Source organism: Perognathus longimembris, chromosome 28 (assembly GCF_023159225.1).
Source record: "Perognathus longimembris pacificus isolate PPM17 chromosome 28, ASM2315922v1, whole genome shotgun sequence".
Taxonomy (NCBI): Eukaryota; Metazoa; Chordata; class Mammalia; order Rodentia; family Heteromyidae; genus Perognathus; species Perognathus longimembris.
Genome location: NC_063188.1, coordinates 4,716,801 through 4,741,400, shown reverse-complemented (window position 1 = coordinate 4,741,400; position 24,600 = coordinate 4,716,801). Strand labels below are relative to the sequence as shown.

The 24,600-nt window shown below is 40.2% G+C and overlaps 1 protein-coding gene across 8 annotated transcripts in view; it reads left to right on the top strand.

Annotated features, from left to right (window-relative positions):
* The first annotated feature begins 1,394 nt into the window (after positions 1-1,394).
* Aff2 (AF4/FMR2 family member 2) overlaps positions 1,395-24,600 on the top strand; it is a 471,554-nt gene continuing 448,348 nt past the window's right edge. For all 8 annotated transcript variants that reach the window (XM_048336773.1, XM_048336769.1, XM_048336764.1 and 5 more), the window contains exon 1: positions 1,395-1,653. In XM_048336773.1, the coding sequence (XP_048192730.1) occupies positions 1,607-1,653 (47 nt within the window). In that variant the 5' untranslated portion in view covers positions 1,395-1,606. The remainder of the gene's footprint in view (positions 1,654-24,600) is intronic.

Here is a 24,600-nt window from a genome sequence, read left to right as displayed (position 1 = left end):
TAGTTTTTCAGAGCAAGAAACTGAGGTGTAGAGAAATGACTTTGTCCTTCCACACAACCCTATCCATCTTCTTTGTCAGTGCCCGGTCCAGTGCTCTTCTCGAGAATTTTACCCCTAGGATTTCAACAATGAGCCTATAGAAGAATAAGAGAAAGGCAAAGCAGACGATGTGTACTCTTGAGAGGCCAAGTTCCTGAACTGTCAGGCATGGTCCTACCTCTTCCTGCACCCCTTTTTGCTAAGCAGGCTAGGAAACTTTCGCGTTGAAGGAAGTGCTTAGGTGATTCCGTTTTGTTGGACTACAGGTGGAGGCTGAATGGCAGAGGGGCTCTCTGAAGCCCTCCACGTGCAGAAGCAGAGTGTGAAAGCCCAAGGTCGGCAGGCCAGCAGCCTGTGCATGGGATCTTGGGGACACACGTGGAGCTTTTGCTTTTGCCCACGGGGAAAGTTGCAGAAGGCTTTTGCCCAACGTGGCTCAAGGATGCTAATGGTGCAACCTAATTTCCCTTGCCCTCACCCCACCCGTAAGGATCGTGAGAGGCTGTGTGTTTGTGAGTCTCCTCGCCGCTTACTCAGTGCAGGATGCACACCTATGTGAGGTGCTCAGTGCTGTGTGGCTTGTGCGCCCCGCGGGGCGCGGCGGCGTGCGGTGCAGTGGGGCCCCAGGGCGCTGCAGGGGCGGTGAAGGTGACCGGCTTGTCCTCCACGCACGCACTTGCTCTGCGGGGCTCCCCACGGGGAAGCTCGGGACTCCAAAGTTTGCTAGGGAGCCTCGATTGTGATCGCATGTGTGAGGAGGGAGTGCGCGCGTCCGCAGCCGGGGTGCAGCTGATCCCTGAGGGGGCTGCCCCCTTTTTGCTGGGGACAGACCCTTATTTCCCAGTGGTGGGGACTGAGCAATGGGAAGCAGGGGTGTGCAGCGCGTGTCCTAGCTCCTGTGGGCCGCTTCTTCTGTGCGTGGCACTGCGTGTGAGTCCTCGGCAGGGTGGGTGTCCCCGGCTGGGTGGCCGCTTCCATGCGCGGGTTTTGCCCGGGTGAGCGGGGGCCGGATCGGGGCGGCGCGGGCGGGCTGGCCGAGCCCCTGCCAGATCCCGGGATGATAACGTGCCGGCTCCATGTCGCGGCTTCGCGCTGTCCAGGCTCCGCCCCCTGTGAGTGTGTAAGTGTGTGATGCTGCCGCGGCCGCCGCCGCCGCCTGTGCCGCCGCCGCTGCCGCCCCGACTGCCGCGCCGCGCCGCTGGCGTTTCCCCGGCCGGCCGTGCTCGCCTGCGCCGCAGCCAGTCGCCCGCAGCCTGCCGGCCGGGCGCTCGCTCCTGCCGCTGCAAGCCCGCCGCGGCCGCCACCTCAGCCGCGGGGCGCTGGGCAAGCGGGGACTCAGCGGACCTGAGCGAACGGCTTGGCCAAGTGCTCGCCCGGCCCGTGCCAGCGCCACCCCGCCGCCGTCGCCACTCCCCGGGCGCGGGACCAGGCACCTCAGCCGGCCGCCGTCGCCGCCGATGCGGCCCGGGGACTTTTAAGCAGGCGGGAGGGCCGGAGAGCCACGCCGCCCGCGCGGAGCCGGCGAGCCGCCGCGCCGAGAGCCGCGCCACCGCCGCCGCCGGCCGCTATGGATCTATTCGACTTTTTCAGGGACTGGGAGTTGGAGCCGCAGTGGTAGGTGTTCCATTTCGCGGTGGGCTTTGGGGCGCGGGTCCCCGGCGGGGTGCAGGCTTTCCGCCTTTGTTAAAGACAAGCCCAAGCGGGGCCGGGGGGGCCCCCCAGACGCCGTCGCACCTCAGACCCCCCAGCCGCGGAGCCTCCGGCGGCTTCGGCGGCCGCACTCGGGGGAGGTGCGGGAAGCGGGCGCGCCGCGGGGGGGAAACGCGTGCTCGCCAAGCGCAAAGAGTTGTCTGTTGCCCCCGTGGGATTCGAGGGCCCCCCTCGGGGGGCTGCGGCGCCCCCTCCCCGCCCCGGGCTTCTTTCTGCAGCAGCTCCCGGGGTCGCCTCCTGATGCCCCAATGACCGCCCCTTCTCCAGAGCCTCAACTTTCCAGGTGCCCAGCGCCCATGGTGGGCGTCGGGGGCCGGGGGGAAAGGCCACGGGTCGCCGGCCACCCCCGCTCCCCCCCCCGCCCCCGCTGGCTCGGTGGCCACGGCCCCCCTACGGCTGCCACTTGCAGCCCCGCGGGCGGCGTGCGGCGCGGCGGGCACACCTTCCCGCAGCCCGCGCAGCGCCCGTTCCCCGCGCGCCTCCGCCGGCCTCGGGGAGCGGCTCGCCGCGGGCGGGCGGGCGGGCGGCGCTGGGCTTCCGTGACAGCCGTGCGAAAGTTGCCCCCTGAAGTTGGCTGCGCTGCGAGCGATGCGGAGTTCACGCCACCGCGGCACCCCCTCTCCCGGTGTGGGGCACATCGCCCTAGGTTCGTATCAGGGCCACACAGGGCGGATCGCAAGGTTGATCACGCACACGGTGCCCCGCACATCGTCAAGTCACACACACATTGGCAACTGCTGCCCAGGCGGCCAGGGAAGCAGAAAGTTGGGACTGTGCGTGATGTGCGGGCGCGCGAGCACCACCACGGAGGCACGGAGCCATGAACTTGGGCAAAACTTCATCAGCGATTTGTCCTAATATTTTCACTCGCCGGTTTATGCCGACAGCCCAAGGAACGACTTAGGGGTAGAGGGCGCGGCAGCAATGACTTCCAATGACACCCTGCGTGCTTGCCCTTGTAAAAATGGACTCAGGCTGATAGGCACTCCTCCAGCCGTGGGGAATCGACAATGTTCAACTATTAGTAGCTATCGCCTGGGAACGCTGTCTATTTTGTACAATGTTTCCTCTTGTTGATGTCATATTTTACACGATTTCTTTCTTCTCATCAAAGAGGGTCAAATGCTTGGCTAGGCAGCTTCATTTGCAAATCATAACACCTTTTGTAGCAAATCCAACATAAGCAAAACTTACCTTTTTATATTTACAGGAATTCTAGATAAATTCTTTAAAGCCCACATCATGCGATATCAGTATTCATCTACAAAAGCTTTCAGAAACCCTGTGAGGTTTTTATCACCTCTGCTGTGTATTTTCTTTTTAAAATCTCATCATTATTTAAAAGTAAAAATCACAGTAAAATTACTTTTCAACCAAACATCGTCCTTTGGACACATCATTTATCCTGCTTTACTAATTTATTTCATAGATAAGTGAAAACCTCGAATTATCTGCATACAGTTTGCCTAATATGTGATGTGGCCAACATCATTAATTCAGTACACACCCGTACAATTCATTTCATGGATATAGTTCAAATATTATACATACACAAAGCATAAGGCTTCTAAATTGTGTGTTTTATTGTTTTAATTCTCAGTTAATCTTACCCATTTGCAGTTAAATACATAAAAAAAGATGGGTTCTTTTATATTTAATTTCCGATTTTTAGGAAAGTGTCTTCTCCCCCTTTTGGAAGCTGTATTTTCTTTAGAAAAACATACAAGAGGTATTTTCTTCCTGATCCATAACTGCATATTAGTTAAGGAGCATGCCAACTTGATCACTTGGTGGTTATGGTGTAAAATAATGATGGATTTCAGTAACATACCTGTGAAAACAAACCTGCCTTCTTTCTCTGGACATGTGATCCAGGACAATTGCTTCTTCCCACTGTTTGATTGTTAAGGGGCAAGTCTTATACATCTCCATGGACATACCTGACCAATATACCGGTGCATCTGTCTTGCCTACACAGCCTTAGAAAAGACTACCACAACTGTGACAAGGGGGGGATGAACTAAAAAGCTCCACATTCTCTTTGGTTAAAATTTATGCCTATTCAAATTCTTTTCGGATAACAATGAATAGCATTTAAATATTCATTATATGTGCACTAAAGTGATAGCATGCATTTCCCCTAAGCCCTCAAAAAGGACAGATGAGGCCAAAGGTGGTTGCAAAGTTAAGGAGCTCATTTCCAGGGAACCTATTTACTTGCTGCGAAACATGAGTTTGGAACCATCCCTACTGTAAGCCTAGATGTTTACAAAAGAGTTTGATCAGGACAGATGAGAAACAAGCTAGTTTTCCTAGACATAAAAACGAAATGCTGGAGACACCAGGAATGTCTATATATACATATACACACACATATGGATGCATATATATGTATTTACAAGCACTTAATTCTAATAGATAGAAAGTGAGCACCCATTTATAAGCATACACAAATGCACATGGAAAGGACATGATATGGGTGATACAGTGTGCAGGTACGTGGAGTGAGTGCGCACACATCACTGAGTTGTTACAGACTGCAACAAAACGTAATAGATCATGCTTTGCACCCCATTAAAAGGACATATCTCCAGTTCTTTAGGGATTGCTGGGTGCATGAGCAATGTTCACCTGGATTTTAGTTTAATAGGAAACATTCTGTGATGTCAAAGGAAGGCAAAGGTGTGCATGTGTGCACATCACTTGCTCTTCATCAAGGGTAAAAAGATTTATTTCAAAAATCAAATTTGTTTTTTAGATAATTCTATAGATTTACTGATGATGATCAATTAAGTGAATTGTCAAAGTATCTGTAGGTCATATGGCTAAATTTGGATTTGTTTATCAGCAGTGATGAAGTCATTAATCCCACTTGAAAGGGACAAAAAAGAAATTCATAAAAGTCTATGAGTTATACACATCCCAGGTCTGGAAGCACCCACCTACTCACTGTAATGATCAACTGTTGCTTTTTAACAGGCCAAGGCTCTTTGTGAAACATTTATCTTTTTTTAATTACAAAATACAGGAAGAAAAGAAGAAAATGTAGAAAAGGATACATTGTTAAGATTGAAAAAGTAAAAATAAAACAGTCATGGTAGCAAAGCCAAAATTGTGAAAATTGGGGTGACAATTGTTGGGGATTGTGACCGTGGCTACCCTTTGAGTGAGAGAGACTGCATCAGTTGTTTGTGGTTTTATGTGATGTCTCACAAGTAGCCTAATTAGTGGCGAGATTGCAAGTGGGCAGTTATACAGGAAGAGACTAAACTCACTAAACTGTTATATAAATAGAAAGTTCAAAGGTCTATGTAGGAGTGTCAAGGCTGAGGAGGGGCCATGTGGGGGCCAGGCTTCTCCTCCTAGGGTGAGGCCGCCCCCAGGGCCTGGCTGAACAGCTCCCAATTTCCCCACGTTTCCTGACCTTGTTGGAAGCAACCAAGAGAGGGAATGCTCTCCAGACAAAAGTGAACTGTTCCAGCTCCAACCGGGCATGGCCCATGTACCCCAGCAGTCCCGCTGTTTCCATGCATTCCCCATTCCTATGCACAGGTCTTCTGAGGCTTTCTTATTTCTGTCCTCCAGTTAAGCAAAACAGGACTGCCCAACGCTGTGAAAATGTGGGAAACAAACAAAACACAACCTTGAACAGTTAGGAGCTGTGCACTGTGCTGTGTGTAGGGAAGAAGGTCTCATTTTCATTAAGGCTTGGAGCTTTCCAGGATTTCAGTTTTGTACCTTCTTTTATTTCTTTTTCGCTGGCTTCTGTGGTTCATGAAAAGGAAAACTTTCTATGGTCTGTGTCTTTTCCTAATATAATATGCATTTTCCAATGTGTTTAAATATTCATTCAGCAAACCATTTTGGTGTTGATTTTCCTCAGGGAATGTATGGGGAGGAGTGAAGGAAGAGTGTTGAAATTAGCCAGTGATAAGCCTCTCTCCACCACCTCCCACAATCCATTGCCTAAAGAATAAAAGCTATTTTAGTAAATCTTAAAAGGCACATCTACTGGGCAAGGAAGAAAATTATCTCATGTTAGAAATCAGTTTAATGATACATGAATTGTTTTGCTAATGATTCAGTCAAGCATTTAACAACTTTAAAATATACAAATCAAGATTGAAAATGACTGCCTCAAAAATGAATCTGTCATTATAGACATAAATGAGATTCCAAACATTTAAGCCTTTTGTAGATAGATAAAAATTATATTGTATTTAAACATGCTAATTCTTGTAGAATAAAAAGGCTTTAATGTAACGAACCTTTATTTCATGCTCATCATTCTTAGCTAAAAGTACTTATTGCACGCAGAATTTGCCCATATTTAGCATGATTTCAAAATTCTCTAATAAACTGGCCATCTCTGGAAAAATCTAGAAGCTGTGTCCCTAAGAGTTTAAAACTGTAGGTCATGTCTCAAAGAGGGCATGTGCTTGATTAGCTTGTCATGTAGACAAAACAATTCATGCAATGATTACATTTTTCACTTTTAATTTTGTCCTTTTTGTGATTGCTATGGAATAAAGGACAAGAGATTGAAAAAACTTGTTTACTGGCAAATGGAAAGCGGTGTGCTGCTGATTAAAAAGTCAAGAGCACAAGTTGGAGAAGGGAGTGTGGGCCTTTTACCTGGCATATAGCTCATTTTGAGCATCACTACTGTAATTTGAGTATTTACTTTTTACTCCTGGCTCTAGACAACATTGTGAAAACATTCAGCCTCACTTAATCATTTGAAAATGCATAAAACAGGACCTGTTATGATTATTTTCAAACATCACTGCTACTTGGTGATTCAATTCACATTTCAGCCTACATGGAAGTGACTTCAGAGGCTTTACCATCAAACGAGGACATTTTTGATAGTGAGCCTTTCCAACACATGGATTATGCTTCCCTCCACATGCCATCTCAATTGATCATTGGGAGTTAGAATGCACAGGTGATATCGCCATCTTTATAAATGAACACCCTGAATCTTGCAGAATCTTGTGACTATCCAAGTCCATCCAACCTGTTACACAGCGTGCTCAGAAATCCACAGCTCCCAATTTCCTTATTACTTTCCATAAAACCTGACTGAATATTAATTTATCGTGTGAATACTTAGCTGGCTTTGAAAACCGTGAATAGACTGTATGCTACACTTGTGTTAAATAACATACTTGGAATTGCCATATAATTGGGTGGCCCCAGCAATCTGTTTTTGTCTTTGTAATTCAAAAAGAATGATTTGTATACTAATGCAATCTTTGGCACTTATTTTTCCCTTTTTCTTACCAGTGTAGATTCATTTTACCAAATAATGGATTTTATTAAGAAATTTTCATGCAAATGCATAATAGTACCTGGATCATATTCACCACTTCACACGTACTTATTTTTATAGATAATCTTGTAATGAGAATGTTTGAATGAAATAGATAGATTGATAGATAGATAGATATGGACACATAAGCACATGCACACATAGAGTATACACATAGTATGTATCTCTGTCATTATATGTTCTCTAGAATTTGCAGTAAAGTAAAACACTCAAATTATAGTAGTGATGAAAGTCATATATACACACAAACATGAAGAAGGAAAATGAGTCTTTGAGAACTTTCCACTTACATTTTTGAAATTTGGTACTTGACCATAAAAATGACCATAGTGTAGTAGATTTCAAGCCTCAGAGCTAGAATGGAAAGGTTTTTAACATTTGCTGCAAAATACTTCTTTTTAATTTACAACATTCATTATTTGCTTTGATCTTCACCAGGAGCTTCAGATTTTGTGAGCCTCACTATTAGCTCTGTATTATAGATAAGAAAACTGAGCTTTAGAAAGGTTAAGTGACTTGTTTAAGTTTACACAGTAAATTCATTGTCTTTGGCTATGTGTTTATTGTTCTTTTCTACATGACCTTTCTTGGATTAGGTTATATATGATCAAATATCTACCTTGCTTTGTTAGGAGGTGGTGTGATACCGTCTTGCATGATTTAGCCAGGATTGTCAAATTGCAGGTACTCAGTAAGCATCTGTCAATTGATGTTAGAGGCACAATTGACTCAAAAACTGTTTCATGCAAGTAAATATGTCTATAAAAATAATTTTTAGTAAATCTGGTGATAATCCTGGTTCTCTGCCTGTGTTTTAATTGTTTTTTTAATTCCTTTTAAGTCTTCTTAGCAGTCTAATTTCTTTTGCAGAAAATGGAGAGAAAAAATAATAGATACAGAAGAAACTCAATAGGAAAAGACTGAGTTACAAACAATGTTATAGGTGTGATATAAAATGAAAAATTTCTCTGAATTCTAAACTGACTTCAGGAAAAGGAAATAGGGATACCAAAATCAAGAACTGGTATTTTGTCTCAATCCATACAGAGAATATTAAAGAGGAATGTGTGACAAAAATCTGAAGAAGAGATGAGTGATTGGAGGGTTGGGATTCCTCCAGCTTTCTTTGAGTTCAGCCTTTATGACTTGTATTTCATCATGAGAAGGCTGTTTTTCTACTTAACTGTAGCAGATCCATGCCATAAATTATCATGACTATTAAACAAAGGTCCAGCACTGGGTTCTTCTAATGTTAAACTTTTATGTTGCGCTTTAATGAAATTTTATATGCATGTTCAAAGCAAGGCACACTACACCATGGAGAGGTGATACTTTGAATTGGTGAATTTATTTTAAAGGAAATCTTTTTGATGACCTTAGCTGCTAATATCTACCTACTTACTCAGCTGAGTAAAATTATCTCAGAGCTTAAATAAAATGGCATGATTTAAGCAAAGCTGACAATAGCGCTAGCACTACAGCCAGAATATGATTTTGATTATGGATTGCCTGGTTTATGGAATGCTATTTAAAGATATATATATGTATACATGCACACACACACACACATACACACACACACACACACACACACATATATATATATACACATTTTATTTCAATTGAAAAAGAAACTCAGGTATTGATGTAAGGTAATCTTTGACTTGATTCTTCAGTGGGCATGGTATATGAAGGTATAAAAGCCATGCATTCTGGAATATGCTAAGGAAATGGGCTTTGTTTTCATTACAAACTCAACATCACTCCTCTGCTTATTTTTTCAATGTTCCTTTCACTAAAAAAAAAAAAGAAAAATCCCACGTTACTTCCATTCTATGAAGGATGGTTTATTCTCTTAAATGTCCAAATAATCCTTCTTAGCATCATCTCTCTTCTTCAGAGAAAGCCAGATCTCAGAAGCAGGCACTGTTTTCCTTGGTGACCTTTCTAAAACTCTATTTCTGGTATCAGAGTTTTCTAGGCAACATGTATTTTGGAAATAATATTGAGATGGGTTTTGTTTTTGCATAAATAAATAGAACTCTACTGGTCTAAGAGTACTGCAGAAATTCCATTCCAAGCTTCAACAATCAAAGGAAGAGAGAGTTTTCTAGGAGTCTAATATCTTCTTGGATTGGAGGTTTGTAGTATGCTTGGATCAAATGAATCACTTAGGAGGAGTTTATTATGAGGTTAGTTTAACCTTCTGACTGTGGCAACATGTACTTGATGACCTAACTATCTGTTGAACAACGAAAAATGCAATCACGTAGGCTTGATTTCCCTCTCCAGGATGTCAGTCAACTAATCTTTGAACAAATTAATTTTCCAAAGGGACCGATTGTTTTCATGCCAGGTCGGCACAGCCACAGCAACTAAATTAGATTCAGCTTGATGGATGTCTCTGATGAAGTGTCATGGAGAGGTCTCATCAATTAGCTATTATTTATTTGCTGGCAAAATGCTTGGCCCTAGTGTGTAGGCATTAATCAATTCCTAGAGCCTGCTGTTTAAAGGCTGGAGGGTCCTTCAGGATCATCTGGTCTCATGTCCTCATCATATGGATGAGGAGACTGAGGTCCAGCATGAGAAGATGACTTGTTCAGAACATGTAGCCATGCTAGTCAATTTTAGAAGGACATGAGGAGAATACACAAGATGACCCCTTGCCTCATATAGTTGACACTGGAGGATAGAATTCGATTTGGGGAAACAGAGTGAAATAAGAGTTCAAGCAAACAGAAAGAAATAGAGGTAGAGGAAGTGAAGTAATTGTTTGAGGCAGGAAACTCAGTATGTTAACATAGTCCAGAGAGAAATAGAATGGCAGAAATTTAGAAGATTTGGAGCATCCAACTATCAACCGGAGACAATTGACTTTTAACCATAGGTTACCTGGTTTGACAGTGGTTAACATTCATCACACCATAGCCACGGTGTCTCTTGCTGTGGGAGCAGGGTATTATCCCTAACCTTCAACAGTGTTTGCTAAGGGATGACCTCCCAACTCTCAGTGCCTGACAGTCTAACGTATAGAAATATTTACTCAAAGTGTATTCAAAGAAATACCCAATTAAAATTTATTTGACTGAAACAATCAAAATGAACATAGATAAATTGGCACAATTACTGGCAAAAGAAGTGTATATTGTGGCTCTTGAATTATATCCAAATTCATTGCATCATTTGCTCTTTCTCCTTTTCTAAAAAATATCAGGTAATTTTTTTTGATATGTACACATAGTGTAATGTATGCCTTTCTTTTTTCCTGGAAAATGAGTTGGTACCATCTGATTGGTGTTGACATCTGTGCTTCCATTAGTTGGTTGGCTACCAAATAATTGTGTATTTGGCTGGATCATCCTTCATACCTCAGCTCTACCTCTGGGAAGCAGCAATCCTCTGGCTTCCTGTACACCTTAAACTCATATTCTCCTTTTCAGTCTGATCAGACTTCCTTGCTCTCTGCTTGTACCTGAGCTGGATGATGCTTTCTTATTTCCTTCAATACGACATCCATCTATGTTTTTGTGAATCATGAGAATGTGCCTATTTTGGTGTTTTTAGGCACTGGCCCAGAGAAATAAGCTAATGCCACCAAGTCAGACTGCAGCCACAATTCATTTATTTAAATTCTCCTGTCCCTGTTTAGTTAAGTTCAAATTGTTAAAGCTAGGAGAGAGAATGAAATAATAGTAATACTAGTATGGCTACTAATATTACTATCACTTCTAAGGAAAATGAAATTGAATACAATACTAATAATAATTTCCTGTGTTAGTACTATCATTTATAATACTCAGGTAAAAATAATACTAATAATAATTTCCTGTATGATAGATTATGAGTTTTGTGGATGGATTTTTCTATTTTGAAGAGCAAGGAGTTCATACAGAAGGGTTTAGCATCTTGTACAAGGTCTCAGTGGTATATGTGTTCTAGAGCTGGAATTAATGCCCAGATTATGTGAATTCTTAGCTACTCTGCTAACCCATAATGCTACTCTAGGATACATACAAAAAATAGGACAAGCCCTGCTTTCTGAGAGATTTTATGTTGGGTTGACTGATTTTATTGTCACTCATCTTTAGGGTTTCATAAATCAACATTAGGTTTAAATTCATAATCGTACATGAGACAAAACCAATCAGGTAGTCAATCTAATAAGAAAAAAACAATTCTACTCCTATTCATTATAAGCAGCATATTCTTTGCTTGAGGGAGGTACACCAGCCTGCAAACTTAAACTTAACCTGTATATAACCATTGAGTTCAATGAGGGTAGAGATTTTAATTTCTTCTACCTACTGTTGCCTCTTCAGTGTTTGGAAATACCTGGCACATAGTAGCTCTTTAGTTGTATGTTGAGCAATTAAGTAATATATAGTAACTTGCTTCCTACTTTGTGATCAAATATTTGAAGAGGTAATTCAGAGAGGTAAGACTAAGTTCAAAGTTGAGCTAAAATCGTTATGATCACACAGGTAGATACATATAGGTAAGTGCCTCCTTTCACCACATATGTTCCTGACATATTAGGCTGACTGGATTTTTACAAAATGAAATATCTTTAGGTGATTCTTACTTTCCAGGAATACTTCTAGCAATTCATTGCTGACAACTAAAATAGATCCCAAATATTCATAAATATATCAGATTGTGAGTTTCAGCTTTCCATATATAGTATTATCTTCCCATGAGGTATACCTACATTTAGCATCCATCACAATATTTTAAAGAAAAAATTACAGTCTTCCTTTGTTTAACAAGGGATCCTTATCATCACTGAACTCAGGCTTTCATATAGCACAAAAGGGTAAACAAACAACATTTGCTGAGTATTTTTCTTCACACTCTTTATGTCTTTGTCTTCTCTGAACCAGAGGCCTTTTAAAATTATTCCTGCTTTGGAGGCTAAACTAGGGTTTGTATTTTCTTAATATATATTTGTAGATTGAATACATCTCCTCTTTATGCTTCTGGAAGGTTCAGATTACAATTTCATTCCAAGGATACTTAGTGTAGAGTTTTAAGAACTCTGTAAGATTTCTTTTTTTTTTTGGCCAGTCCTGGGCCTTGGACTCAGGGCCTAAGCACTGTCCCTGGCTTCTTCCCGCTCAAGGCTAGCACTCTGCCACTTGAACCACAGCGCCGCTTCTGGCCATTTTCTGTATATGTGGTGCTGGGGAATCGAACCTAGGGCCTCGGGTATACCAAGGCAGGCACTCTTGCCACTAGGCTATATCCCCAGCCCCTCTGTAAGATTTCTTGATAGATTAAATTGTGCATATTTATAGAGCATCAGCATTTAGACTTCTTAGACATCATCTTATTGAAACAATACTCTAACAGATTAGTGCTTTAATCTCGATTTTTCAGACCAGGAATCTGAGTAGAGAAGTACACGTTTAGCATTCCCAAACTTCTGTACCCAACTGTGGGGCTCCAATTGAAACTCAGGTTTTCTGGAAGAAAAACCTATTCTACTTACAACCTACCTACCTACCTACACACACACACACACACACACACACACACACACACACACACACACACACACGGATACTAGAGTAAAAGTAATGTTGAATAAAACCCTGAAAATTATTTTATTCTTACTACAGTGTAAACTTAAATGGGCAACAGACAGGCAGGTTCTGAACATAAACAATAACAAAAGATGAGGACATTTAAGAAATTTCAGTGGCGGTAGAACACCAATAAGTTAGATTAACTGGATGTATTAGGAGGGAAGACAGCAGATATTTAATGGGATTTTACTAAGTTAGCTAAAGATTCAGGGAAAACACAAGAGCCATGATTTTCAAAATGAATTGTTAAATGTCAGCTATTTCCCTTTTGTACAGTTAGACATTTTGACCATTTAGTTTTGAAGTTCTCTAGCAGTTTAAACTTCAACAATGCAAATATATTGAGACAGCTAGTGAAAACAAACCTTCCATCAAGAATGATGAAGACCATTTCATTGGACTTTGATTAGCATCTTACCCTGAAATTACAAATGAAATGCACACTTGAATGGCATTGAAAAAGTGCACCTACGACTCACTTCTGCCACACAGGCTTTAGTAAACAATTCAAGAGACTCTTATATCTGGAAAAAAAATAGAAAGAAATTTGATAAACCTCAAAAGGCTTTGCAAAGTTAATGTGAATTCTAAATGTAGATTAGTAGCAAATGATGACAGCCAAGCCAGCATTGCCTGAGTTGATTAATTTATAAGGGTGCTGGTCAATGATTTTAACCAACAGCTATACATACTAGAATCCTAATGGGAGCTGTCTGTGAAAAATGCATAAAGTACGGCATTTGATTTATTTCAGAGTTTCTCCAAGCTCAGTTTTAACTTTATACAAATAATGCATTAGTCACCCAGGATAAATGACACATTGAATAAAGTTGTGATTTTGTCTGCTTTTCATAATCTGATTTAGAAAAGGATTACATCTGTCTTCATAGCTTATTCTTGTCCCAAGTACTTGTAGGTAGAGTGGGATCCTCATAGTTCCTGTTTCAATTCCCATTAGATAACATCAAGCCATAAAGTCCTTTTCTTGCCTCTAGGTTTCTGGGAGGGATGTATAAGGAACTCGGATATTGGTCTAATATTGAGAATTACAGATGTATTAACTAAAATATGATGCATTCAAGGGAGAACTCAGTATAATTCCTTAGAAAGCCATAGTCAACGTTCAACAGAATAAACATCAGCAAGTGATACTTGAAAGGAATGTACTAGTGTCAAAGGGAAATGGGAGATGAATGAAGAGGAGAAGACTGGCAAGGGTGGAGGGGATGCAGTCAAGAATCCAGTGTCTACTTATAAAATTTAGAAGCGTGAAGGAAGGGATAGGTTGGGAGGGATAGATGAGAAGGTTGAAAGGGGTGACGTTGATCAAGATGTATTGTCTTCATAAACTGCTTTGTTAAATAGCAACTCCTTTGTACAACTACTTGATGATATAAATAATAAAAAATTACCTTCTCTACAGTGCACCAGGTGAGGAGATTGAAAGGCATTGCTGGAAAAGTCCACATTTGATACTTGGTTATGGTTTTCTACCCAGAGTGCTTAGTATTATAAAACATACTGACTACATTAACACTAGTATCAGAACAATTCACTAACCCAAATTAAAATGTAGGAGACCACGGAAATTTGCTTAGGCACACTCTGGCCCTCCACTGGCAGCAGTCGTGAACTTGACTTTGGGACAGAGGCATCCTCCTTATGCTGTGAACATGGCAGTGGTTGCTTCATGGGTGTGCATCTCTTTCAGACTAACAGTTTCACCTCAGGTAGGATTTCAGTGCTAAAACCTTGCTAATTTTTACACTGGGATTATGTTTATATCCATTTCATATTAGGTTCATTTCTTTAAAGATGCAAGAGTGAGCTTGCTCAATTGAAAATTAGAAATCTGCTATGGATTTGCATACCAAGAAAAGGGCAGGTATTATATTCAGGATTGGATAGAAATGTGTGGGCTCTTTGTGTGTGTGTGTGTGTGTGTGTGTGTGTGTGTGTGTGTGTGTGTGTGTATTTAGTTTTAGTTTGTTTTCCTCAAGGGGCTTTAACTCAAGGCCTGGGCACTGTCTCTGAACTCTTTTTGTTCAAGGATATTGCTGTACCATTTTCAGCCACAGCTCCATTTCCAGTTTTCTGGTGGTTTTAGTGGAGATAAAAGTCTCGTGGACTTTCCTGCCCAGGGTGGCTTTGGAATTGAGATCCTCAGATCTCAGCCTCCTGAGTAGCCAGGATTACAGGCGTGAGCCACCGGCACCCTGACTATGGGTTCATATTTTTAAGTTTTACAAAAATACTATGATTATGAGAACTTACATAGAACTTTATAGGCATCAAATAACTTTTAAAACCTAAGGTGAATTATGAAGTATGGGATAAATTTCCTTAAATTGAACATCATCATAAAATTTAAAGAAAAGAAATATATCTTATAAAATTTATGAGAGATTTTTTTTCCTGGGGGGGGGTTCAGTTTGCAAAACTTGACAACCCCCCAGTGCATCTGGCTTGGCACATTCCTGTTTGTAATGAGAACCTTATGGGGTACTGGGCCTTGATTTTGTTAGGCAGGGTTTGCTTCCCAAGGGTATCATAAATGATACACAAGTCAGAAACTTTGAGGCTCATGGCATTTCTCAGGGATGTTTTAGTTTAACTGCCCCACCCAGCTAACAGTGGCTACGATGAGAAGAGAACGTGCTCATAAATCTTAACTGAACTTTAATTATTATTGTCATTATTACTATTATTATTTTTTGTTACTTGTTGGCCTTAAGGGGGAAAGATAAACTGAATGACTGAACTTACATGACTTCACAGAAATAGCTCAGGTGCTAGGAGTGAATGTGATTCTTATGATTTAATAGATAGATATGTATTTCGTAATGGTAACGACCAAATCAGCAGAGAAGTGTAAATACCAGTGGTGAAACCTGAAATACACAGAACCTCACTTGAGAATTTGGGACTGCTATATGAGGAGGATTGGAGTGGAAAAATGGATGGTAGATTATGAAATATACATTTGTAAATCTCTGTTTGCTCAAACAGTGTGGCACCTGAAGTTCCTGAACATAATCCTGCTGTGTCTTTGTTTTCGAAGGAAAGATTTTCAACAGTGATAGTGCATTTTGTTAGGGGCGGGATGGAGGCAGGGAGATTTCTATGTTGAATTGTCTTGTGTAATGTTGATCTTTCCATCTGCCACTGTCTCCCTTGTGAACAGAGCCTAGTGAACTTCAATAGCACTTGGGGACAAATCTTGCAGTTACTTCTAAATACACAGCCTTCCCTTTCAATCCCTTACATTCCTCTTTCATTATCTTGTAAATTCCTGGCATTTAATCCTATAAATGGCTTAGTAGTTACTGTTTTACTTATTTCCTTGGGTAGATGCAACAGGCTTGGCAAAAGATAGCCCATAACGTCAGCATCATTGTCTTTTTTCCTTATCTTCCTTTGAATCATTATCAGCTACTTCTGATAAATTTGCAGAGTTTATTTTTCTGTTCCTCGCCATTATTTGTGAGCTGGGATACTTGTGTCTGTCTTTTAAAAGAAAAATCCTACTGTTTTCTATGGCCATTTCACTAATTTTTCCTGACCCGTTTGTGCATTTCACGAGGAAAATGTTTCATAGGTAGTGAATGAGGCAGTCTACTAAGTGATTGAGGAGATTAGACAGAATGAAACATTATTTAGAAGAAATCTAGCAATTTTTGCCCTCCATAAGTTTGTTTTGAAAGGGTAATAAATAAATTGTTCTGTTTCCTTGCTGAGAGAAAATAGGAAATAACATATTGAGGAGACAGAAACCTTTAATATCTTGCAAGCTGCTTCAGTATATTCAAAATTTCAGGTCCAAAATTGTTGTAGCTCATGTTGATTTATGCTCCATCAATTTAAAATATCCAAGGAAGCATCTTGAATTCAAATATTTTCTTTATTAGACCTTAATTTTCAAGTAAATGGAATGATACTCGACATTTTAGCTGTATTGCTTTGGCAAATAAAGCCATACTTGTTTATGTTTTCTACTGTTTAACAGTAAGGCTGAATTTTCATTAATAGACAGAACACGACCAAGCCTTCCATTTACAGTGCTGGTAATTTGTATTATTTCATTGTATATCAACAGGAGAATTAAGGCATTGAACCACAAGTTTCTAGTGATAAGCTTTCACCTATGACGTGGAATGTAAAAATCTTAAAAGCTATATAAATATTAAAAGAAATATAATCAATTTTCGTGAATCGGTGTGAACTAATTTCAGTGGTGTGCAAAAACAATAATAAATGAAGTATGTACTCAGTTGTCATGAAGTGAATGATGGTAAGGAGTTGAGAAGACGCTTCCATTAGTTCCCTGAAGTATCAACTCTTGGAGCCATGAAGCCACATCCCAGGAGCAGTGGAGAATGGCATGACTTACAAGCTGGGGAGGTCCTTAAGAGAGATCAGAACTAGACCAGCACCTTCTTCAGTGTCTCCACCAGTAGTTGACCACTCAGCTTCGTCCAGTCTAAAAAATAGCAAGAGAATAGCAGCTCCCTCTCAAATCAGGTAATTTCTTTCCATTTGGATCATTCTGAAATGACTTTTGTTTTATGTGGGAAAAGAGATCTTCTTGTAACATTGAGTCCTTGGTTGTAGTTCTGCTCTAGAAGCTGTACAGAACACTCTCGGCCCTTTAGTTCCCATTAGTTGCACCATGTCTGTGGGCAGATAGCCATCTTATATTCAGTCTGTTCTCATTGTTCATGGAAAAATGCCCAAGCCTGGAGAGATCTAGGCAGCCATCCCCAGATACGCTGGTGGGAGATGCCTACACTGTCCCGAATGATTTCACTCTTATTGTCTGATAAGGTAGAACACAAAGAGACCTCATTACCTCCTACGTGCAGACTGAGAAGCAGATCTGTAACTTTCTTCTTTTAGAGAATCCTCCTTCAGGACAGTCTGCCCTTTATTGGCTATATCACAGAAAGTCACAGGAGAAATAAAAATGAACAAGTTTTGCACCAGGAGTCACACTGGTGCCTCCTGGAAAACTCTATGCATTTCTCAACATTTTCATATTGGTATGCACCGGGCAGATGGCAGTGACCCCAAGTTGAGCAACTACAATGTGGCAGGCATTCGTCATACCCAAAATCTACTGCACATTTTAGTTAGAGAATACACAAGTGTATTATTGCCATTTTCTACAATGGGTAAACTGAGGCCCTTGAAATCTGACTCATTTACTGAGGATCACATAGGTTTCCTCAGGGACAAGTTTTCAGATGTTGATTGCTATTTGGCTACCTCTGAAAATGCTAATTCTTTTCTTTTTCCATTTCATTATTGTTAAAGTGAAGTACAGAGGGGTTACAGTTTCGTACGTAAGGTAATAAGTACATTTCTTATGCAATTTGTTATGTCCTCCATCATTTCCCCCACCTTCTCCCTTCCCCTCCCCTTCATGAGTTGTACAGTTGCTTTACACCATGTAGTTTTGTAAGTGTTGCTATTGCATTGGTTTGTCTTTTTATCCTTTGTCTCTCGATTTTGGTATTAGCTTTCCCTTCCCTAGTTCTAGTACACGTATATACAATATTCAGGGTACTAAAATCAGTTACAGTGATATCAGGGGTAAAACCACGGGAAAGAAAGACAAAATAAAAAATTTCACATATGGTATGTTGAAAATAACAGCAATGATAAACCACTTGTTTCCATAACTTGGAGTTCATTTCACTTACCATCATCTTATGTGTTCATATGTACATAGCAATTGAGCTATTGTGCTCTTCTGCTAGGATTATCCTAGACATGTACTCATTAGTCCCAATGAGGGAAACCATAGAGTCCATGTTTCTTTGGGTCTGGCTCCCTTCACTTAGTATGACTTTTTCCAAGTCCTTCCATTTCCTTACGAATGGAGCAATGTCATTATTTATTATTTCTGATAGAGGCATAGAATTTCATTGTGTAAATACGCTACTTTTTGGATGCTGTGTAAAGTTGCTTTTCTTCTGTCTGTGGCCACTGATTTGTATTCCAAGATGGAGACTAAGACCTAATCTTATGTCACTCTGACACCATACCTCAATGAGTCATATTCTCCTGGCAGTGTGTGTGGTAGTCAAATCCTTGGCTTTGTGAAATTCTACATATAATGCTTCCAAAATAGAGGAAAAGGTATTTATTCATTTGTTTGTTCGATTCTATACTGTGGGCAGCAAGAAGGATATCACAACAACCTTTGTGTAAATTGTCACTGAAACAGATTGCGAGTACTGAAAGTAGGATGACAAGTTGGGCAAATGTCCAGTATTTCTCTAAAGTCCCCAAGGTCATATCAAAAGATCCTTCTGTTGCAGAGATCATGTCACTTTAAGATGACAAGAACAAACATCCTTTGCCTTCCCTATCTAGCTCACCCTTCAGCTCTCCTAGGTATTTGGAGATTTATGTGAGTGAGGTCATTGGGAGAAGGGGATTCAGTTGAAGCTACAGTAAACCATTCTCAAAGATGCTATTCTGAAGGGTCTAGACTCATCAATCGTGTATTGAAATGCATGGCATAGGACATCTGGCTTTCTTTTGTGGCTTTTGGAATTCAAAGCCCATCCGACATGATTTCTTCCATGTCTAGTATTTATCTTCTCACTTACTGCACAAGAGGGATCGAAACTTTAGTCAAAACCCAGCTCCTGTGATACTGTGTCACAGTGTTGGTTATTGCAACATTTCCGTTATTATTCAATAAGTTTTCTTGTATTGCAGTATTGATGAGTTATTACAAACCTCTAATTCAATTGTATTGAGTATCGCTTCATTTTTGTCAATGGTATTATTTTATTCTAGAGAGCTACCTTTCTTATGAGGATGGATGACAAATGAGGCCTTTGTGTTAAGAATTTTACTGTGTTTTCTTGGGCACTGCGCTGTTGCATTCATGAGGCACTATTGACACGATGTCTTTCTTCTGCAAGCGGAGTAGTATACGACCATGTGTCATTTACTGACTGAGTGGTGAGAGCTTTTGTCGCTCTGTTTTGCTAGGGTATGGAAGGGGTGTCTTGAGATGTTTAAGCCCTTTCACCATGAATGGAGGTTACCTGGTAGAGTTTAAGGTAGAAAAGAATGTATGTCTTTGGTTTAAGCAAAGACCAGGTGACTATCAGGAATGTTGTAGATGGGATTCCAGTATTAGATAAAGGCTGAGGCAGGTGACCTTTGAGGTTGTTTCAGCTGCTGAGATTTTATGATGCTTTTAAAACACCTTAGAAGAAAATCTGCAGTATAGGTCATTCATTAGCTTTGAATTTCAAATTTGAAGTAGTAAGAAACAATTGCTTCAATCAAATCATATTAAATTCACTTAAATTTTACAAATATGTGGCTTTAGACTATGGATTATAACTCTTGCCCAATACAGATCAATTTACAGTAGAGAATAAGAGAAAGTTTACTGCAACATAAAATATAACATTGAAAGGCGCATTACAATTACAAAGGTATTTTTTTCAAAAGCTGTAAACATTAAGAGCCACTGATCTATATATGGCCTTCTTTGCTTTATTGCCTTATTTGTGAACTCAGTAAATGGAGCCTATTAATATCTACCACTCTCTGTTAGCATTTTAGTGACACCTTACATAAATAGGGATAGTGAACCTATTCACTATGTTTCCCAACATCCCATCCTCATTTTTGCTAGTTCAAGCACCTCCTTTGCTTATTGACATTACTTATTATGAAAGTTGGTTAACTATTCTCCAGGTCAGAAGTGAGACAATAATATTCTCACGATGGACAATATGTTTCTTCCTCTTATCTACTCATTTTCTTTATGCTTGAAAAGTAAAACTTAAGCATATTATTCTTTGTTCACAATATCTTGGAATAAATATAGTTTTTAAACATATGCTTCGTTAAACGTCTTGCAATACTTTCTGGTTCGGTTTGGTTTGTAGTAAACGTCTCTCACTTATAGATGTGAGAATCATACAGGCAAAAGAAACTAAAGCAAATCAAACCAACCAAAATTGAACCAAACTGGCCAAATGAAATCAAACTGAAAAATTCCAATATTCATATTCTATCATATGCCATTCCTTAGGGCATAAAATATGCATTTGTCATCATTTAATAACATTAAAACTGACCAGAAACCTGAGGAAATTAGTTGGTAATGTTTATCTGTGCTCATATACAATATATACAAATGTATATGTTATATACAAACATAACTATACATATATAGGTCCTTATATTAACATATATGAACAGAATTATGCACATATATGATTTAAGTTATTCATTGTGGGCTTTTATGAAACTAGTACTGTTAATGTATAGAGTCCTAATACTCTATCCCAACACCACTGTTCATGGAATATACAAATAAGCTCTTAAACTGTTAGCCTTTTTTGACTGATTGAGGACTGTTTTGTCTAAACAAATTATGCCATTATTTTATTTTAACCATTCCCTTTTTGAAAGAAATAATCAATGCCAGCTGCCTTGAACATTTCTGCATTTAAAGGGAAAATAATATAAAATTAGCTTGCATTTGAGATGCTTCAAAGAAGAGACTTTAAATATCTAACATTTAAAGCAACCTATAAAGTATCTTAATGCCCATGATGGACACACCCAGCTTCATCCTGGGCCTGCGGCTCCTCTACATCCCTATTCAAATGCTTTGGGATTCAGGAAAAAAACAACAACACTCAAATGCATATTGCCTCAAGCCCTTTTCCCTTCTTTAATTTTGAGACCCCTGTGTATTTGGAGGGAAATGTAATCCATATGTTTCTGATTCATTTACACTGAACTCATCAAAATGTTGTTTTTTGAGAATCATTTGATGTTCTATAAGTTTTCGTGCTTAAAAAATAAGCTTTTAGGGCTGGGGATATAGCCTAGTGGCAAGAGTGCCTGCCTCGGATACACGAGGCCCTAGGTTCGATTCCCCAGCACCACATATACAGAAAACGGCCAGAAGTGGCGCTGTGGCTCAAGTGGCAGAGTGCTAGCCTTGAGCGGGAAGAAGCCAGGGACAGTGCTCAAGCCCTGAGTCCAAGGCCCAGGACTGGCCAAAAAAAAAAAAAAAATAAGCTTTTAAAATATTTTCCCACAACCCTCATTCCCACTTTCCATCAAAAAGTCTGTTTCCTTAGGCTTACAAACAAATGCCAAACAAAGTTGAGTTCTTTATTGCGTAGGCATAGTGTGCCAGAGGGTCCCAGGTGGCAGGCACCATGCCCCCAGGTTTCTCTGCTGCTCTGACTATGCTAGCTGGGTAGGTGTATTCTCTGGGTTCTGCTTAGCCCTGGCCTAACTGTCTCTGTTTGGCATACAACAGACACATTTCCAAATAACAGGAAATTGACTCCTGTTAATCAGAACTTTCATTGAATGCACAGAAGAGAGGGCTTTGTCTTAACTTATCATTTAAAAGAAAATATTATAAAGTGAGAACAACATCTATATTTCAGCCTCTCTTTTAGTTTAGACATTAAATATCTGATGAAGTGTATATTGGTTTACTTACAATTACTCCTTTTTATTTAAGAAAGAATCTGATATATACTAATCAGGAGTAGTTTTGAACAATCTCTTTGATTGTGATTGGTGGCTCCAGCCCTTTCCTAAAGTAATTTGTTTATGGATGTGATTACAAAGCCCTCTGATAGCCCCACTTTTTAATAACATAAATAGTGTCTCTGAGAAGTCTTTTATGGAGGTCAAACAGTATAGTGAAGCATGAAGACAGAAGATATTGCTACAGCCAGGACAGCCACTTAGTAAACGGTCTGTTCTACACAGAAAATGAGCTTGGATAGAAGCTATTCCAACCCCCAATCTGGTTCACAAGGATTTTGCTTGAGAGAACCAGAGCTTTACTCATAGTAACAAGAATGTGCCATTGAATCACTAAGTACAATTGGTAGGGAACTTAGAGGGGGTCATTTTCACTGTTCTAGAACCTTGTGACAATGTAAAAAGCTGGCCAATTGAAAACAGTCTAGCTTCTGCTAGATATTTTAATTTTAAGATATATTTAGATATAACCCCAAATAATTCCATAGCATAAGAAGAAAACCAAACAATATTTTTTTTCCTTTCTGTTACAAAAGAAAGTTTTCTTCCAAAAGAATGGATCTATGGTCTGTAATTAACACTAGATCATGTTTCCTATGCTGTTGTTTTGGTCATCAAGATATAGTCCTCTTCTGTCTCATAAACTTTAAGGAGACACTCAAACATTGCATCGTTTATACATTTGTTTGTCTTGACCTCTAGTGATTATGTATGTCATAATATTGGCAGTCACTAGTTTTGTCCTGATGTTAAAATCAGGGACTGAATAACTAGTTTGTCATTTGGGGCCACAGAGAATTGTTCATAAATATTTCAAAGATTGTACCTAATCTTAACTTAATCTTGTACAATGTGAGTGTGAATTCAGTGTGTATAGTGGAGAGAGAAGTCTAGTTGTATCTGGGACCCTTACACTGAAGGCAAAAAGGAAACATTCCTTCCATGTATTGGACCTTATGAGCTTCATGAATACCACCATTGTCACCCTTTTCCAGGTTTTTGTGTTGTTCAGGGAAATAAACAGGAGTAGAGAACATCAGATGAAATGTCTACCAGAGTGAAATTCTTTGCCACTATATTGTTGGTGGCCACACAAGAGTGTGCATTTTGCTATACAGATCCACAGTGGGTTCTAGCTAGCCTTGGGGCTCTTATGAGCTCCACAGTTGTTCTTTTACAAGCTATGACCTGAAAAATTTCTGATGCAAAATAGTCAAGCTAAATCTGTTGCTGGACACCTGTCACCATGGCAAGAGGAACATAGGTTGTCTGTGCTGGACTGATGTCTTCACTTCTTCTTGAAGGACTTCAGGTGCACACTAGCTATATTTAACTGTGTGGGTTGTTACAGAAGCACATAGAAGCAGTTGAGAGGGTTTGCATATGCACTTGTGTGGACACTGATCATTGCTTGTCTCCAGTCCTTCTGGTGACAGGGCAATTTGGCATAATTTGAAATTTCTTGAGCATTTTTTATTAACATGTAAGAGCAGGTTATCTAAATATTGCACTTAGCTGTTTAACAAGACAGGTATATAATGTGTCTATAGAACAATAGTGAGGAAAGGGAGTTGGAGGAACAAGGAGTGGACATCAGTTTTTCCTGCTTGCAGAATGCACTGCTGGGCCCATTTCCATTTCATAGTCACTGTTTTACTATTTGCTGTGAGACTGAAATGAGTAGGAGTCAAATTTTAATTATACATTAGGTCTTTCCAAAAAGTTGAAGCATTCAAAAATTGTTGATTCAGTTACCTAATAGGATTATGCAATCTCACAATTATTACTTAAGATTGATTATTGATGTGTGTTCTGACTCATCCTAGCCAGAGTTGGCATCAACAAACACTAAACTTAAAAATCTTATTTTATTAACATATTTCTATCTTGATATTGTCACACTTATACTTCTATTTATTGAAATGTATATGTGCTAGCACATGGCCATTGATAAACCATTCTAATACCTTAGCATAAAGGGCTAATCTGTATGATCACACACAGGCATATGCATACGAATGGAAGGAGAAACTGAAGCAGGGCAGTCATGCAATTTCCCTGAAGTCCTTGGAACTCAACTTCACAGACACACATCTGGGCTTTTCAAAAACGTTATTTTTATTGTAAAAGTGATATACAGAAGGGTTACAGTTACATAAGTAAGGTAATGAGTACATTTCTGTTGAACATTGTTACCCCCTCCCTCATTTTCTCCCACTTCCCCTTTGCTGGACTCCTCCTCTCCAGTTGTAAAGTTCATTTACAACATAATGTCTAGTGAGTATTGCTGTTTCATTGGTTCACCTTTTGTCCTTTGTCTCACCATTTCGTTATTCCTCTTCCCTTCCTCAAATCAGATAATCATATATAGAA